Raw genomic sequence first — 18996 nt, forward strand, 5'->3', positions numbered from 1 at the left:
TTATTTTTGTGTGAGTGTACCGTCAAATCAGATCTGACTGGTACAGGAGGAGATTGTCCCTCCTTCCCCGGCAGAGCATCTGGTGGATTTGAACCGTGTGCCTCTGGGATTGTGGTTGCAGCTCCTTACCACTAGGCCACCAGAGCTCCCCCAATCTTTTGACTTCTTGATGGCTGCTACGATGGATACTGACCAAGAGTCAAGTAAAATTAAATTATTGACAACTCCAATCTTTTTTCCATCTATCATGCTGTAGCTTATTTGTCCACAATAAAAATTTTGTTTTCTTGATGTTGAGATATAATCTATATTGAATATACTTTGATCTTTTTCAATAAATACCTCAAGTCTTCTTCAGTTTCTGCAAGGAAGGTTGTGCCAATTGCAGAATACAAGATGTTGATGAGTCTTTCTCCACTCCAGTCTTCATATACTCCAGATTCTCGAATTATTTGCTCATTATACAGAATGAAGAACTAAGAAGAAAGTCTACAACCCTGGCACTTATCTTTCCTCATTTTAAATCAAGTAGTGCCTCCCTTTTTTTTCTGTTCAAATAATTTTGTCTAGGTATAGGTTTCACATGAGCACAATTAAATCTTCTGGGATTCCGATTCTTTTCAATGTTACCCAGTATTTCTTATGATCTATAAGGTCAAATTCCTTTGTATAGTCTATAAAAGACAAGCATTTTTCTGGTTTTCTAGTTTTCTCTGCATTCTGCCAGAAAATATCCTAAGCAATGATAACCCTGTTCCACAGGCTCTTCTGATTGCAGCTTGAATTTCTGGCAGTTCACTGTTCATGTACTTGTTCCAGCTATTTTAAAATAATTTAAAAAATTTATTTGCATGTGATGTTAATGATATTGTTGATTATTTCCATACTCTCTTGGATCATCTTTTTTTCCTTAATGAGAACAAATAAGAATCACTTCTACCTGACTGGCAAGTCAACTGTCTTCTCTACTTGTGGGTAGGGATTGGTCAGCATGTCCAGAGTTTCATTTGTTTGCTGAAGCACTCATTAATATTTCATCTATTCTTTTCTTTTTCCCCCATGAATTTTTTTTATCTTCCCCCATCAATTCTTGAGGCCTTTTCCCCCAATACCTTCTGTGCAGCTTGCACTTCTTTCTTTACCATTGGTCCTTTTTTTAAAATCATGCACTATTTCCTGAAATGGTTCTTTCTGTGTTGACTATCTTTCTGTCACTGTGTTGATATAGGGATTGTGTTGTGTATTTGGTCTATCTTCTTTAATGCCTCCTGCATTATTCAAGGTTTAGCACACAGAATCCTTCAGTATTGCAACTGAAGGCTTGATTTTTTTTTTCTTTAATTCTTCAGCTTGGTGTTCTTTTTTTGGTTTTCTAACTCCAGGTCTTTGCACATTCAGTTATCTTACCTTGTCTTCTCAAGCTTCCCTTTGACATTTTTTTTCTTACTTTGTCTCTCTTACTTCAACTCTCTTCATTTCTTCTCTTCCTTATGGCTTCCGACATTGAAAAGCAAATTGCAGAGCCTCTTGTGCTATCAAGTTTGGTCTTTTCTTTTAGCCTTCAGTATGGATTGAGACTCAATATCAAGAAAACAAAGATTCTCACCAATGGGTAATGGATGGTGAAGAGATTGAGATTGTTAACAGCTTTAATTTTCTTAGCTCCACAATGAACACTCTTGGCACCAACAGCCAGGAAATTAAAAGACATATTGCGATGGGAAAGTCTGTGGTTAGAGACCTCCCTAAAGTACTGAAGAGCAACAACAGTCTGGAAAATAAAGTGTGCCTGATACAGGTCATGGTCAATGACGAGGGATGGTAGAAGGAGAATTGATGCCTTTGAGCTGTGGTGTTGAAGAAGAGTATTGAATATACCATGGACTGCTAAGAGAACGAATAGGTTTGTCCTGGAGAGGGTGAAGCCAGACTGCTCCTTAGAAACAAGGATTTTGAAGCTCCATGGCACATATTTTGGGCATGTGGACAGAAGGGACTAGTGCCTGGAGAAAGGCATCATGCTTGGAAGGATAGTACAGAAGAAGAAGATTCCAGACAAGATGGACTGATACAGTAACTGGGGTAATGGAGGTAGATAGATGTATTAGAAACAGTGAGACTAGCTTAGAATAGAGAGGAATTCAGAGGTATTGTACACAAGGCCATTATGAGTCACAGGTAATCTGATGGCATGTAACAACAACAATACCAGAACATTTATTGCAGGAATAAACATTGAGATTCTTAAGATAAACTGGAACAGCTGCCCTCTTCAGTTTAGGTGTTGTTCCTTCATGGAATCCATGTCTGAACCTAACAATTTCTAGGTACCTCATACAATCAGTACTGGTGGTGTTTCACCTGTTAGCCTTGGCACTCCAGTTATACTGTCTCTTATACTTGGCAAAGTAGCCACAGTTGCCACAGGTGGCTTTCTGGAGGTTGTAGGCCTTGGATCCACAGCGATGGCACAAGGTGTGCATCTTATTGTGACGCTTTCCAAACAACAGCATTCCCTCCATCATCTCGCTTCTGTGGCTAAGCCCAAAGGCAAAATCTATTCTTGAAATGGTTTTTAAATTCAGGTGAGATAAACTCAAGGTTGTAATTTAACTCTCATGGAGTTGTTTTCATTTTCTTCAACATTACCTCATTGAGAGGTGACCAGTGAGGAAAAATACAGAAGATTAGTTTGTAGGAAGAACATCCCAGCAGAGGATAGTAAGTTGGAAAATCCTAAGATTCCAATTTTCAAAAAGCCAGAGGCCAGAATGACTTGACTAGATCACAAAGAATAATGTTAGAGACAAACCAGGGCCTGTAGGCCATCACGTTGTTGTTGTTGTTGTTGTTGTTGTTGTTAAGGGCTGCCAAGTTGTAGACTACTCATAGTGGCCCTATGAATGAAAGACCTGAGCACTGTTCATAGAGTTTCCAGAGGCAAGCCATTTCAGAAGTGGATGCCACTCTTGCTTCCAAGTTTGTTTTAATTGGGAAGCTCCACCAAACACTGTCCCCCATGGGTAACCATTATCACGTTTGGCACATCAGTGTTCAGCATCAAAGCAACCAAAGGTTAACTCTGTACAGCAATGCACAGACCAGTGCTATACCACATAGAATAATGTTTGACAAAATTTTTAAATAGAAGGCCTTATCAAAAACACTTCACTTCCCTTAGTGCATCAGCATTCCACCCTATAGCTCACCCATTCCAGCCAATGGCTTCTGTAGAACCAGCTCTAACAGATGACTTTCAAACTGGTCTCCAGCACCATGCTGCCTACCCTAATGGATTTTTAAACAGAAGGCCTTATCACAAACGCTTCACTTCCCTTAATGAATCAACATCCCACCCTACAGGTCACCCATTCTAGTCAATGATTTTGATCTAAGTCATAGAAGACCTAAGATCTAAGTCAAAGAGAATTTTGAGTAGAAAAACAAGAAATGAATTATAAAGGGGTAAGAGCAGAGCTGAGAAAACAGTAAGAAGGATGCAACTTAGATCACAAACAATGGAACTGCTATGCTTTTTTTTAAATTTTTTGAGTCTCAGGCGACTCGACGGCACATAACAACAATGACAACATTATTTTTGTGTATGTGTACTATCAAATCGGATCTGACTGGTACAGGAGGAGATTGTCCCTCTCCTTCTCCAGCAGAGAATCTGGTGGGTTTGAACCACGCACCTCTGGGATTACAGTGCATCTCCTTGCCACTAGGCCACCAGAGCTCACTGGAACTGCTCTGCTTTTTAAGGCCTTGAAAGTTTTACATCTTGGAGTACAGTCTTACATTTCTATCAGTCTACTATGGAAAAATATTTATTTCCCTTCTCTAACAAAACTCCACCTTATATAGATTTTCTTTTTCAAATATTTTGCTACATTTTGAAGGTAGCTCTAATCATCCCTAGGGAATTGCACTGCTAACCCAAAGGTCAAGGCTCTGGCAGTTTGAATCCATGAGCAGCTCCAAGGAAGAAATAGGGGCAATTTCCTCTCGTGTGATTTACAGACTCAGAAACTTGCTGGAGAGTCAGGCAGGCTTGATGGCAATGAGAGAGACTACATGAGGAAAACTAAGGCAACAGCTGATTAACTAGCTATAATAAAAAAAAGAAGGATGAAGGAAAACTTCAAAAACTTTGGTCAGAACAGAATGGACTTGCCATAAAGGGAGAGAAGGAAAAGACTACAAGCATCGGGTATAATAGTCAAATATGACTCACAGCAACACAGTGAACAACAGATCTGAACTTTGCCCTATCCTGCAAAATCCTCACCTTCTGTCATGTTCAAGGCCACCGTGGTAACCACTATGTCAATCCATCTTGTTGAGGGTCTTCTTGTTCTCTGAAAGCTCCATCTTTTTCCACATTATGTCTGTCTCCAAGGATTAGTTCCTCCTGAGAATACGCGCAAAGTAAGTGAGACAAAGTTTCACTGTCCTTGCCTTGAAGGAGAACTCGGGTTCCACATCCTTAAGACAGATTTATGTGTTCTTTTGGCAGTTCCTGAGATATTCAATACTCTTCTCCAACATCACAATTCAAAGACATCAACTCTTCTTTTGTAATTTTTACTCATTATCCAACTTCCAGATGCATAAGAAGCAACTGAAACAACTATGGCTCAGATTAGGTACACCATAGTCTTTAAACTGCTATCTTTGCTGTTTAACACCTTGGCATGGTTCTTGACAATAGATTTCTTCAATGCAACACATCTTTTGAGTTCCTGGTTGGTGTTACCTTGGGTGTTGATTGTGGACCCAAGTAAAATGAAATCGTTCATAATCTCAATATTTTCTCCATCTATTATGATGTTGCTTATTGGCCCAGTGGTGAGGATTTTTATTTCCTTGATGTTGAAATATGTGTAAAACATATTAAAGGCTGTGGTCTTTGATCTTCTGCAGTACAGCCAGTTTTCACTTTCATCAAGCAAGGTTATGTCACCAGCATTACACAGGTTGTTATGAGTCTTCCTCCAATCCTGGTGCTACATTTTTCTTCATAGGGCCCAGCTTCCTGTATGATTCAGCACACAGAATGAATAGGTATGGAGAAAGGGATACAACCTTGATGCACATCTTTCTTGATTTTAAGCCATGTAGTGTTCCCTTGCTCTATCCAGACAACTGCCTCTTCATCTTTGTAAAGGTTTCACAACAGCTCCATTAAGTGTCCTGGGATTCCTATTGATCTCAACATTATCCATAATTTGTTATGACTCACACAGTTCAATGCTTTTGCATAATCAATAAAACACAAGTAAATTTCTGGTATTCTCTGCTTTCGGCCAAGATCCACTTGATATCAGCAATGATATTGTTGGTGCCACTCACAGCCTATTCTGAATCCAACATAAATTTCTGGCAGTTCAGCCATTTTTTTCATAATCTTCAGCAAGATTTTACTTGCATGTAATTTTTGTTGTACACATCTTTCCTAATGTTTTTAAATTTAACTTTAATCTTCTTAATTTTTCTATCAGTTTATTTACAAAGTTCATTTATATTGTTTTTCACATGAGATCTTTCCCATTTCGTTTACAGCCTTATCCCTCCACTCATCAAAATTGTGTGACTCTATGATTAATACCCCGCACCCCACCTATCCTCAGCCCTTTGCTCTCACCCTCCCTCCCCCCTTGGATCCTCATACTCATTCTATAATATTGGCTTTGTACAATATTTGTCCTTACAGGACTGAGTTAGTTCACTTAGCATAATGCTTCCTAGTCCCTCCCAAGTTATGTAGTGATTTAAAAAATAATTGCTCTTGTGTGCTGTGTAGTATGCCATTGTTTGAATGTACCATAATTTCTCAATCCATTTGAGTGTGGTTGGACACTTGGGCTGTTTCCATGTTCTTGCAATGGTGAGTAATGCTATTATGAACACTGGTGTACACGTCTCCATTTGTGCCTCAGTTCTCATTCTCTCGGGGTATATTCCAAGCAGTAGAATAGCTAAGTCATATGGAATGTCTATGTTCAGCTTTTTGAGGAAGGACCAAACTGCCTTCCAGAGTGTTGTACCATTTTACAATCCTTTCAACAATGTATAAGTTCTTTCTCACCACATCCTCTCCAACATTTGCTACTGCTACTGGTGCGAGATGGTATCTCACTGTGTTTTTTATTTCTCTCTTATTACTTGCATGTGATATTAATGACACTGTTCAATAATCTCTACATTCTGTTGGATCATCTTTTGGAGAATGAGAACAAATGTAGATCTCTTCCATTTAGCTGAACAGATGTGTCTTCCATATTTCTTAGATGAGACTGGTGAGCACATTCAGGGTTCTAACTGTTTACTGAAAAACTCATTGGTATTTCATCAATCTCTGGAGCCTTATTTTTTACCAATGCCTTCAGTGTAGCTTGGACTTTTTCTTTCAGTACTATTGCCAAGAAATCAAGAGAACAACCACTTGGCCAACTGACAGAAAGAGAAATATATTTGTTCCCATTCCAAAGAAGGGTGACCCAACAGAGAGTGGAAATTATAGAACAATATCATTGATTTCACATGCAAGCAAGATTCTGCTGAAGATTATCCAAAAACGACTGGAACAGCACATCAGCAGAGAACTGCCAGACGTCCAGGCTGGGTTTAGAAGGGGTCGTGGTACTAGGGATATTGTAGCTAATGTTAGATGGATCTTAGCTGAAAGCAGGGAATGCCAGAGGGATGTCTATCTGTGTTTCATTGACTGTGCAAAGGCATTTGACTGTGTGGATCATAACAAACTGTGGCTGACTCTGAGAAGAATGGGAATCCCAGAACACTTGATTGTGCTAATGCAAAACCTATGCTTGGACCAAGAGGCAGTCATCAGAACAGAGCAAGGAAACACTGCATGGTTCAAAACTGGGAAAGGTGTATGCTAGGGATGTGTCCTATCTCTATACCTTTTCATCCTATATGCAGAACAGATTATCCGGGAGGTGGGGCTCTATGAAGAGAAGTGTGTCATCAGGATTGGTGGAAGATCCATCAACAATCTGCGTTATGCAGATGACACAACCCTGCTTGCTGAAACTGAGGAGGACCTCAAGCACTTGCTGCAGAGGGTCAAGGACTGCAACCTTCAATATGGATTGAGGCTCAATATCACGAAGACAAAGATTCTCACCACTGGACCAATTGGCAGCATCAGGATGGATGGTGAAGAGATTGAGATTGTTCACAGCTTTAGTTTGCTTGGCTCCACAGTCAACACTCTTGGCACCAGGAAATTAAAAAACGTATTGCGATGGGAAAGTCTGCTGTTAGGAACCTCTGTAAAGTACTGAAGAGCAATGGTGTCACTCTGGAGGCTAAGGTGCACCTGATACAGGCCATGTTTTTTTGCAATCAGTTGTTATGCATCAAAGAGTTGGACAATGACTAGAAAGGATAGAAGGAGAATTGATGCCTTTGAGCTGTGGTGCTGGAGAAGAGTATTGAATGTACCATGGACTGCTGAGAAAACAAACAGGTTCATCCTAGAGAGAGTTGAACCAGGCTTCTCCTTGGAGGCACGGATTCTGAGGCTTCATCTGACATACTTTGGACATGTTGCAAGGAGAGACCAGTCTTTAGAGAGGGACATCATGCTTGGGAGGGTGGAGGGACAGCACAGGAGGGGAAGACCCTCTATGAGGTAGATTGATTCAGTGACTGGGGTAATTGGCATGGGTGTGTTGGAGACAGTGCAATTGGCACAGGACAGAGTTTAAGGTTGTTGTACATAGGGTCGCTATGAGTCGCAAGCGACTCGATGGCACATTACAACAACAGCAACAACACTTGGCTCTTGATCATATGCTACTCCCTGAAATGGTTCCATGTCAACAAATTCTTTTTTGTATATTCCTGTCACTGTTCAGTGACTTTGTATACTCCTTCCATCTTCTTTTGATGTTTGAGGCATCCTTTAAGATTTTGCCCAAGAATCCTTCAGTGTTATATCTCTAAGCTTGAATTTGTTATTCAGTCCTTTCATCTTGATGAATGGATCGTTATATGCTCCTTTTTTTGTGAGGGGTGGTACCAACAATGGGGTTTATTAGAGAAGTGAGTGGGGGAAACAAAGAACATCTCACAATACAAGTCCAGGCCTTAGTCCAACAGTTCCAACGCATAAGTCCTCAGTAAGTACAGGCTCCAGTTTCAGTTCAGCAGTCAACTCCAAATCTTCCAGCAAGATTTACCTTGAAGCAATTCTAAGTCAGCTTCTCCTTCAAACATCCAGCAAGAAGAGTCAAATCTTTAACTGTGGCCAGCACAAATGCAAGAAGCCTCATGTAACAGCTTCCACCATTTGTTCACAGTAATGCCACAGTCTCTCCACTACCAGGGTCTTGCTACCATAAGACTTACTTGCCTCAAGTCTATCCACACAGTGTGGTAAGCATTCTTTCACTTATCCTAGCTCCAGAGCTGTGGGTGATTTGAAAAACCATGCACCTGCAGTTAAGGTAGCTGGAGACCAGAGGAGCTAACTGTAATGACTTTAAAAAAGCCAACTTTTAGACTAACACTACATGGAAAATGAACACAAGAGATAACAACATGGAGATAATTACATAATTACTTCACTGCCAAATTACATTATAGAACTACCATCACTAACAATCATGACTCACTCAGTCAAGGAGACACATAACCTCAACAATCAGTAGCAATACTTTTGCCTAGCACTTCAGAGTTTATTACTGATAGGTTTAAGTGGTTAATGTATTAAATACTCAGTATATTTTTTTAAACTAGTACTGTAAGTGTGAAATGTAGGATAGTGAGTTTGTTGATAACTGAGGAGTAATGCTAAACCAAACTCATAGTCATCACAAAGTAACAGGCACATTCTTTTAAAATTTTTATTACTATTAATTTTAATGAAAATTTACAGAGACTTTGGATTTCCACTCATTCATTATTTCACGTTTTCCCCTGCCCACCCTGTCCCTCCCCAGTATACTCTTCTCTTTGAAAAGTAAAAGAAAAATTCTTTCATTGTTTTGCAATCCCTTCCCCCAGGTCCACTCCACTATGCAGCCTTTGTTCTGGACTCCTGTCATGACAATAATACGTAATCATATATCCCTCTTAAACAGTTCTCTCTCATCTGTTTCAATGCAGTATACATCATTTATCCCATCTTTCTCAGTCTCTCCCCAATCTCAATGCCATTCCCATTTTACAACAGTGGCACTATGCGGTATTTGTCCCTGTGTGATTGAGATATTTCACTCAGCATAATGTCCTCCAGGGTCACTCATTTTGAATAATATTGCATGAGTTCCTTGTTTTTCAATGCAGTGTAGTATTCCATTGGGTAAATATACCACAGCTTCTCTATCCATTTGTTTGTTGATGGGCACTTAGCTTGTTTCCAACTCCTTGCTATTGTGAACAAAGCCACGATAAACATGGGTGTGCATGCATCTGCTTGGGTGGCAGTTAAAGTCTCTTTAGGGTTTATTCCCAGTAGTAGAATTGCTGGGTCAAATGGTATCTCTATTTGCAACTTTTGGAGAAAGCGCCATACAGCCTTCCACAGTGGTTGCACCATTTTCCACTCCCACCAACAGTGAATAAGGGTTCCAGTTTCTTCACAACCTCGCCAGCATTTGTTGCTTAGGCATACATTCTTCTCCCTAGACATTTTCCCTTGTCTTTAGATATTGGATTTACTTTATTTTTAATTTTTCTTTTATATTCATTTGCTTAACAAGTTTGTATACATTGTGTTTCACAGTATTTTTCATTCACATTGTGTTTCATGCAATCATTCCCATTCATTACATTTTATAAAATTAATCACCATTGGCCTATGCCCACCATTACCCTGTCTTTTCAGGTCCCCACCAGATCTTTCCCATTTCCTTTACTCCCTCCCTCCACGGATCAAATTGTGCAACTCTGTGAATTCATCCTGACCCCACTGCTCCCACCCCTTCTTCCCTTGGATCCTCGCAGATATTTTACTAGTTATTCTTCTATTTTTACAATAATGGTCTTGTGTAGTATTTGTCCTTATGAGACTGAGTTAGTACACTCAGCATAATACTCTCCAGTCTCTAGTAAGTTATGTAGTACTTTTCAAAATCACTGCTCCTGCATGCTTCATACTGTTCCATTGTGTGAATGTACCACAATTTCTCAATCTATTTGGTTGTGTTTAGATATTTCACTGTTGCCATATTCTTACAGTGGTGAATAACACTGCCATAAACAAAGATGTACAAATCTCCATTTGTGTCTTAGTTCTAATTTCTTTGGCATATATTTCTAATAGTGGGATAGCTAGGGCATATGGAGTTGACATGCTCTTTTGATAATAAATGATACACCAGTCCTCTCTGTCTTTCCTAGTATAGTAGATCATGTGATTGTCTGATTCAAAATGGTCAGTTTCGGCACACTAATGCTTAAGATGTCAATCTTTATGGGTTTTGTTTAATTTTTCACAACTCCAGTTTTCCTAGATTCACACTTCTTACGTCCCATGCTCCAATTATCAATGGGTGTTTGCAGTTGTTTCTCCTGGTTTTGAGTCTTACCACATCAGCAAATGTAGGTCCTTCACTTGGTGAAAGTTTTACTGTACTCATGTCATTAATGAAGATTCTACTTTGAGGAGGCAGCTCTTTATAAGCTGCATTTTGAGTGCATTCCAACTTAAGGGGCTTGATTTTTGGCAGTATATCCAATAATGTTCTTTCTTTATCCACAAAGACCTGTTATTTCAGGTATAGATGGCCAGTCGTGTTTCTCAGTCTGTTTTAGCCTGGAAGTTCTGCTGAAATCTGTCCACCATGGATGACTCTGCCAGAATCTGAAATACTAGTGGCATAGTTTCCAAATTCATAATAACAAGCAAGCCACCACAGTATGGCAAACTCACAGATAAATAGTAAAGTTAAATATGTTATTGTGGTGGTGGTGTGTCATTGAGTCACTTGCAACTCATAGAGACCCTATGTACAACAGCCATAAAACCTGCTCTATCCTGTGCCAACTTGACTATCTCTGACACACCTACCTTCATTACCCCAGTCACTGAATTAATTCATCTCATCGAGGGTCTTCCTCTCTTTCTCCGTCCCTCTACCCTTTCCAAGTATGACATCCCTCTCCAAGGACTGGTCCCTCCTTGAAACATGTATGTCAGAAGAAAGTATGCCAGATGAATCCTCAGAATCCTTGCCTGCAAGAAGCAGGCTGGCTTCACACTCTCTAGGGCGAACCTGTTTGTTCTCCTGGAAGTTCATGGTATATTTAACACTTTTTGCCAGCACCACAGCTCAAAGGCATCAATTCTCTTTCTATCATCCCTAATCATTGTCCAGCTCTCTGATGCATAGCAATTAATTGCAAGGACTATGGCCAGGATCAAGCACACCTTATTCTCCAGACTGATGTTGTTGCTCTTCAGTACTCTAGAGAGGTCCCTGACAGCCAACTTTTCCAGTGCAATTTGTCCTTTGATTTCCTGGCTTCTGATACCAAGAGTGTTGATTGGGGAGCCAAGCAAACTAAAACTAAAAACTGTTAACAATCTTAATCTCTTCACCATCTATGATAATGCTGCCAATCAACCCAGTTGTGAGAATCTTTGTTTTCTTTGTTGACCTTCAATCCATATTGAATGCTGCAATCCAAGGCCTTCTGCAGCAAGCACTTCAGGTCCTATTCAGTTTCAGCAAGGAAGGTTGTGTCGTCTGCCTAACACAGGTTGTTGATGAGTCTTCCTCCAACTCTGATGCCACATTCCTCCTCATAGAGCCCAGCCTCCTGGTTGATCTGTTCTGCATGTAGATTGAAAAGCTATGGAGACAAGATACATCCCTGGCATACACCCTTTCTGATCTTGAACCATGCAGTGTCTCCTTGCTCTGTTCTGATAAACTGCCTTCTGGTCCAAGTAAAGGTTTCACATAAGCACAATCAAATGTTCTTGGATTCCTATTCTTCTCAGAGTCAACCACAAGTAAATAGAGAGGTACAAATTTCAGGAGAGACATACAAGCTGGCAGTTACCAGAAAACTTAAACCATGAGTTTAAGATAATCATCAAGTGGCAATATTTTAAAAACAAACAAACCAATAATATTCCCTGGGGAACTAAGACATTAAGAAATCAGAGAAGATAAATAAGCACAGAATAATAGGGGGAGGAGGGAGAAGAAAATATCCAGTAAGTAGTAAACCAAAAGAGGATGCCAAAGCATCCTAGGAGTTATGTGAAGAAAACACTGCAAGAAGCCATCCACCTGTGGGAGGGAAAAAATTTGAGGTGGAGCCAGTGCATGCTGGGAGGACAATGCTACTAACTGTTGCTGATCAATCAAGGTGAGGACCAACATTTGATCACTAGATTTAGCAACCCCAAGACTTTCAACGAATGAGCTTAAGTAAGTAATATTTTGGCAAAATGTTTGGATAAAAACTTAGAATGTTTAAAAGAAAATAGTTGGAGAGAGCAACTTTCTAATGATTTTGCTATAAAGAAAAAAATGTAGTAGTAACATAGTATTGAAATAGGTGTCAAAGAAGAGTTTATTAGAGTCGGGGGTTTTGTAGTTTCTGTTTGGGTTTCTTTAATAAAAGAGAGAGAGAAATAACATCATGTTTGCATAATCAGCAAAAAGCTTGAAATGAAAATCATAATTCTTCTCTATTCTGCTTCCCAAATACACTGCTTTATTTATCTAGATGTAGAGTATGCCTATTGGTTTGATGCATTCATTCATTCAACTGTTCAGTATCTATCATATACAAAATGTGAGCCCTAGAAGAACAGTAGCTAGAGCTCTCCACTGCTAACTGAAAGATCTATGAATGGGACCTTCTAAGAATCCAAAACTTCACCAACAGGGTAAAAAGGGAAGCCACAGACTGGGGAAAAGTATTTGATAATGACATGTCAGATAAGGGACTTATATCTAGAATTTATAAAATACTTGAGCACCACAACAATACAAAGGTAAACAACCCAATTGAAATATGGACATAGGATATGAACAGACACTTCACCAAAAAAGACATTCAGATGGCCAACAAGCACATGAAAAAATGTTCAAAATCCCTAGCTCTAAGAGAGATGCAAATCAAAACAACTATGAGATATCATCTCACCCCAGTCAGAATAGCAAAATTTAACAGAACAGCAAGCAACAAATGCTGGCGAGGTTGTGGAGAAACTGGAGTGTAAAATGGTGCAACCACTGTGGGAGGCAGTATGGTGCTTTCTCAAAAAGTTTCAAATAGAAATACCATTTGACCCAGCAGTTCCACTACTGGGAATATACCCCAATGAAACCATAACTGCCACTCAAGCAGATTTATGCATACCCGCATACCCATGTTTATTGAGGCTTTGTTCACAATAGCAAAGAGCTGGAATCAACCTACGTGCCCATCAACAAAGGAATGGATAGAGAAGCTGTGGTGTATTCACACAATGGAATACTATGCTGCACTAAAAAACAAGAAACTCATGAAATATTATTCAAAATGGGCAACCCTGGAGGACATTGTGCTGAGTGAAATATCTTAGTCACAAGATGGGACTGACATCAGGGCTGAGGGAAGACTGAGAAAGATGAGATAAATGATGTATACTTCATTGAAACAGATGAGAGAGAGAACTATTTAAAAGGGATATATGATTAGGTTTTATTGTCATGACAGGAGTCCAGAATGAAGGCTGCATAGTGGAGTGGACATGGGGAGAGGGATTATAAAACAATGAAAGAATTTTTTCTTTTACTTTTCAAAGAGAAGAACGAACTGGAGAAGAGGAGTGGGCAAGGAGAAAAGTGCAACAATGAATGAATGAATGAAAATCCAAAATCTCTGTAAATTTTCATTAAAATTAATAATAAAAATAAAAACTTTTTAAAAAAATCTACAGTAGCCTTTCCGCGCTACCCGCACAAGGGTCCATACGGCATTGTTCTGGTTCCCGTCGTAACTTAAAAGGGAAACTTCCACAATGTCCGGAGCCCTTGAAGTCCTGCAGATGAAGGAGGAGATGTTCTCAAATTCCTTGCGCCTGGAACGCACTTGGGCGGCACAAACCTTGACTTCCAGAGGGACAGTACATCTACAAAAGGAAAAGTGATGGCATCTACATCATAAACCTGAAGAGGACCTGGGAGAAGCTGTTCTTGGCTGTTCGCGCCATTGTTGCCACTGAAAATGCAGCTGATGTCAGTGTCATATCCTCCAGAAATACAGGCCAGAGAGCTGTTCTGAAGTTTGCTGCTGCTGCTACTGGGGCCACTCCTATCACTGGGCGCTTCACTCCTAGAACCTTCACTAACCAGATCCAGGCAGCCTTCCAGGAGCCTCGTCTTCTAGTGGTTACTGATCCCAGGGCTGACCACCAGCCTCTGACAGAGCATCTTACGTTAACTTGCCCACCATTGCCCTGTGCAACACAGATTCTCCTCTGCACTACGTAGACATTGCTATCCCGTGCAACAACAAGAGAGCTCACTCTGTGGGTCTGATGTGGTGGATGCTGGCCCGGGAAGTCCTGCGCATGCGTGGTACAATCTCCCGGGAGCACCCGTGGGAGGTCATGCCAGATCTGTACTTCTACGGAGATCTGGAAGAGATTGAAAAGGGAGAACAGGCTGCTGCTGAAAAGGCTGTGACCAAGGAAGAGTTTCAGGGAGAATGGAAGGCCCCTGCTCCTGAATTCACTGCTACTCAGCCTGAAGTGTCAGACTGGTCCGAAGGCGTCCAGGTGCCCTCTGTGCCGATTCAGCAGTTCCCTACTGAAGACTGGAGTGCTCATCCTGCAACTGAAGACTGACTGGTCTGCAGCCCCCACTGCTCAGGCCACTGAGTGGGTGGGCACCAACAAGGAATAGTCTTAAACTGTCTTTCAAAAAATGGAATAAGGTTGACGGAAAATAAACAATGCATTTCATTTAAAAAAAAAAATCTACAGTTCCACACTGTCCTACAGGGACCAATAAGTCAGAATTAACTTAAAAGCAACAGATTTTATTTGGTATCATATACAAAGGAGACTTAGTGGTACAATGGTTAAATATTCAACAGCTAATTGAAAGGGTAATTATTCAAATCCACCCATAAACTTCTCAGGAGAAAGGAGTGGTGATCTGCTTCCATAAAGATTAAAACCACTGAACCATACCCACTGCCATCTTGGCAATTCTAATTCACAGCAATCCTAAAAGATAGAATAGAATTGTCCCATTAGGTACCCAAGACTATAAAACTTTAATAGAGCACACTGCTGCACCTTTTGCCCTTGAAATGGCTGTGTGTGTTTGAAGCATCCACCTGTTGTTTAGCTGTCCAATACTGAGCCTACAGTGCCACCAATAACACAATTACTTGCTATACATCAGACAGCTGGACAATGACTAGGGATAATAGGAGAGTTGATGCTTTTGTGCTGTGGTGCTGGAGAAGAGTATTGAATATACCATAGACTGCTAGAAGAACAAACAAGTTTGTCCTGGAGAGGGTGATGCCAGGCTGCTCCTTGGAGGCAAGAATTCTGAAGCTTCATCTGACAAACTTTCGACATGTTGCAAGGCAGGATCAGTCCTTGGAGAGGGATGCCATACTAGGGAGGGTGGAGGGACAGTGCACTAGAGGAAGACTTTCAATGAGATGGATTGATTCAGTCACTGGGATAATGGGGATAGGTTTGTCGGAGACAATAAGATTGGCAAGGGATAGAGCTGTAGTACATAGGGTCGCTATGAGTCGCAGGCAACTCGATGGCACATAACAACAACAATAATAATGATTATCCTCTAGAAACCATATGGGGCAGTTCTATATTGTAACATGGGGTCACTATGAGTCAAAATCAACTGGACAGCAAGAAGTAGTGACAATATCATCACACATGAATTAATAGAATTAACACAGGGGAAATAATTTAATTATTAATTATTCAGGATGATGAATCAAATTGTTTTCCATTTCTGAATATGTAAAGCTTTTTAAAAAATATGTCTTGATTAAAAGAGTCCTTTCAAATTATCTTTTCCCACCATTTGGTCATTTTGATTGAATTAGCAATCAGTTGTGGGCTGGAAGTCTGTTGTTTTTATCAATCAGGATGGGTGCAGGGAGACTTTCTGTTTAAAAGTTGGTCTCAGGGCCTATGGCACTCAGAAGAAGAATGATGTTACATTCATAACCAAGTAGTCAACTTTAAGTGCTGTCCTGAAATACAATGTTGTGAGTGATACAACATCATCCATTTGCATACAAGGAAGACCATTTACATGACTATTATTCAAATACACACTCCTCCTACATCTAGAGCCAAAGAGGAAGAAATTGAGAATTTTTACCAAATCTTGCAGTCCAAAATTGACTAAACAAGTAATCAAAATGTGTTAATGATCATTGGTGACAAACTGATGTCGTTGCTTTTCAGTAATACAGAGAGGTCCCTGACAGCCAACTTTCCCAATGCAACCAAAAAAACCCTTTTGAACCTCAAAGCCTGTTCCCTGTAAAACAGATATATAAGACTGAGTTGTTAAGAAACTTGTCCAAGGTCAAACAGCTACTAAATGGTAGAGCCTAGATTCATAAGCGTTCAAATCCTAACCTTAGTTCCCTAAATTCTACCTGCTCACTTACCTACCTTAGGGAAGATGGAAAGGAAATTCTTTGTGAAAGCACCTCTTTGAATTGCAAAATCATGTACAAATATATAGTACTGTTATTACTCACTACAATCTATCAGTACAAATAATTCATACAATGGGGTGGGGATTTGCTCTTTGGTATCTGAGAATCCTGAAAGAACAGTATATTAAACTTTCAGCTGTCTTTTATCTATTCTTGGAATTCTCAATTTCATTTGAACAAACCCAAACAGACAACATTAAAGTGTCGCTCAAAACCGATTTTTTGCCTAATCGCAGGCCAATGCGGTTCAATTCTGCTCTTTTCTTGGGAATGTGGACAAAATATTTTCCTATGGTAACTTCTCAGATGTACATTCACAGTTCACTTGGGTAACACGTAAAGGGATCACGTAAACATCCATACTTAGGAGGCTTATGTCAATGCTGTTCACATCACGCCTACATCAAATTCCAGTTTCAAACGCTAGCAGAGGCATCCATTCAGCCTAATTAAAGCAAATTTCTTTATTTCTTTTCTTGGGTATGGTATCAAATTTAGAGTTGATTTTCCACTACGCGAATATTGTTCATTAGTGCCAGGTGTTCTACTATGACTCTAAAACAACTCACCCTTGAAATAATAAACTTATTGTAAATACAAAAGGGCTTCTGATGTTGATATTGGAAATGGCAAGTGAGGGGGGAAAGTGGGCCTTGGTTTGTCAGTATCCGGAAGCCACTTTGGTCCTGCACTCACCCACACCTCGCTCATTCTGGGGAGATGCCAAGTGCTACCCAGTCGCCCCTGCGGAAGAAGCAGGAGAGTAAAGTCCAGCTGGGGGAGGGTGATTCCCGGTCTCCAACAGCAAACTTAGACGCATAAGGAAGAAAGGGCGCCCTTAGTTTCCTAAGGACCGAAAGTCCAGGAATAAGGATATGACTTTCTCCAGCCGTAGGATTCTCCCTCCTACCCCAAACAACCCAGTCACTTCTCCCCAGACAGTTCTGATAGACTCCACCTTGTCCAATTCCGGACTTGGAGAAGCACAGCCCGAGTTCTCCACGCCAGAAGTGAAGCAGGGCTGCGCGCCCGAGTAACGCAGAGAGGGAGCAGAGGAGCGCACCGGGCCCCTTACCTCCGACGGCGAGATCTCAAAGGCGCCTGCGATCTTGGTGTAGAGCTCCTGAATGCTGGAGAAATCCTCCACTCTGCCTGTGGGGCTGCCATGCGCCAGCTGCGTGTAGAAAACCAGCTTGCGTCTGGGAACTTGGTCCGGGAGGCTGCCTTCGCCGGCCCCAGGGGGCTGTCTCTCCACCAACGGGGTAACCTCCTTGGTTTTGGCTTTCTTCTTTCCCAGCAGCCCCAGGGGCATCTTGCCTGGTGAACGTGGTGGCCCACCTGTACTAAGGAGTGCCTCCTGTTCCTCCTCCTCCTCCTCCTCCTCCTGGCTAGCCGGACTTTGCGCTCCCGCCCTGGCGCCCCTGCGCAGGTGAAGACAACTGACCGCTGCCGGACCAATAGTAGAGGAGCTTCCGCCTCGCAGCGCAGGTCCGGGGTGGGGGGGCCCCTTGTTCCACTCAGAAGACCCAAGGAGCTACCTACATTCACTGCAGTAGATTCCAAAGGAGAGGGGAAAGGTGGGCACAGCCACACCTCCCTGCTTCTCCCTTCAATAAGAGTTTCATTTCCTCGGTATGACACACCTTAAAAACAACCTGGCCTTTCTACTGCTTTTCATAAACTCTCCAGGCAAATTTGTTCAAAGACCTTCTTGTCCATACATCTGGGAATAAGGAGTTAAGTAGAAGTCAGCCTTTATATGCTTTCTCTGCATCTTAAACTCCGTAAGATGAATTGGACGAGAAAGTACCATCATAGTCTTGGGGTTGGTGCCACGTTATAGGCAGTCAACACTTCTTACTAACCGGTCACTCTTCTTAGCTTTTTCTCCTGAACGTATATTACCGGCATCCATCCATCTTTCTAGAAATATCTCGACTGTAGGGGGGGGGGGGGGTGGAAATGAGACCATCAAGTGTGAATTTTAGATCCCTTAATTCCCAGCAAGGAGCCCTGGAGGCTAAATGGTATAACCACCTGGTTACTAACAGTTGGAGGCCAGGACTCACTTTGTGTGTGTGTGTGTGTGTGTGTGTGAGAGAGAGAGAGAGAGAAAATATGAATTTGTGAGTTTTAAAACTTGGTTTACGGTAGTTCATAAAGTTCGTTAAAACTCTTTTCTTGTGGTGGTGCCGTTGAATTGAGTACGACTCATAGCAACCCTCTGAATGGTCATTCTGAAACTGGCCCTATTCTGTGCCACCATGATTATCTCTGAGAGCCCATTAGTGA

General features: G+C 41.1%; 1 protein-coding gene across 1 annotated transcript in view; it reads right to left on the reverse strand.

The window, feature by feature from the left end:
- GIPC2 (GIPC PDZ domain containing family, member 2) overlaps window positions 1-18016 on the reverse strand; it is a 195808-nt gene extending 177792 nt beyond the window's left edge. The window contains exon 1 of the mRNA XM_006888611.1: window positions 17780-18016. Coding sequence (XP_006888673.1) covers window positions 17780-18016 — 237 coding nt within the window. The remainder of the gene's footprint in view (window positions 1-17779) is intronic.
- Between the last annotated feature and the right edge of the window lie 980 nt (window positions 18017-18996).

This window comes from Elephantulus edwardii, unplaced genomic scaffold (assembly GCF_000299155.1).
Source record: "Elephantulus edwardii isolate Elephantulus edwardi_28Jun2011 unplaced genomic scaffold, EleEdw1.0 scaffold00069, whole genome shotgun sequence".
Taxonomy (NCBI): domain Eukaryota; kingdom Metazoa; phylum Chordata; class Mammalia; order Macroscelidea; family Macroscelididae; genus Elephantulus; species Elephantulus edwardii.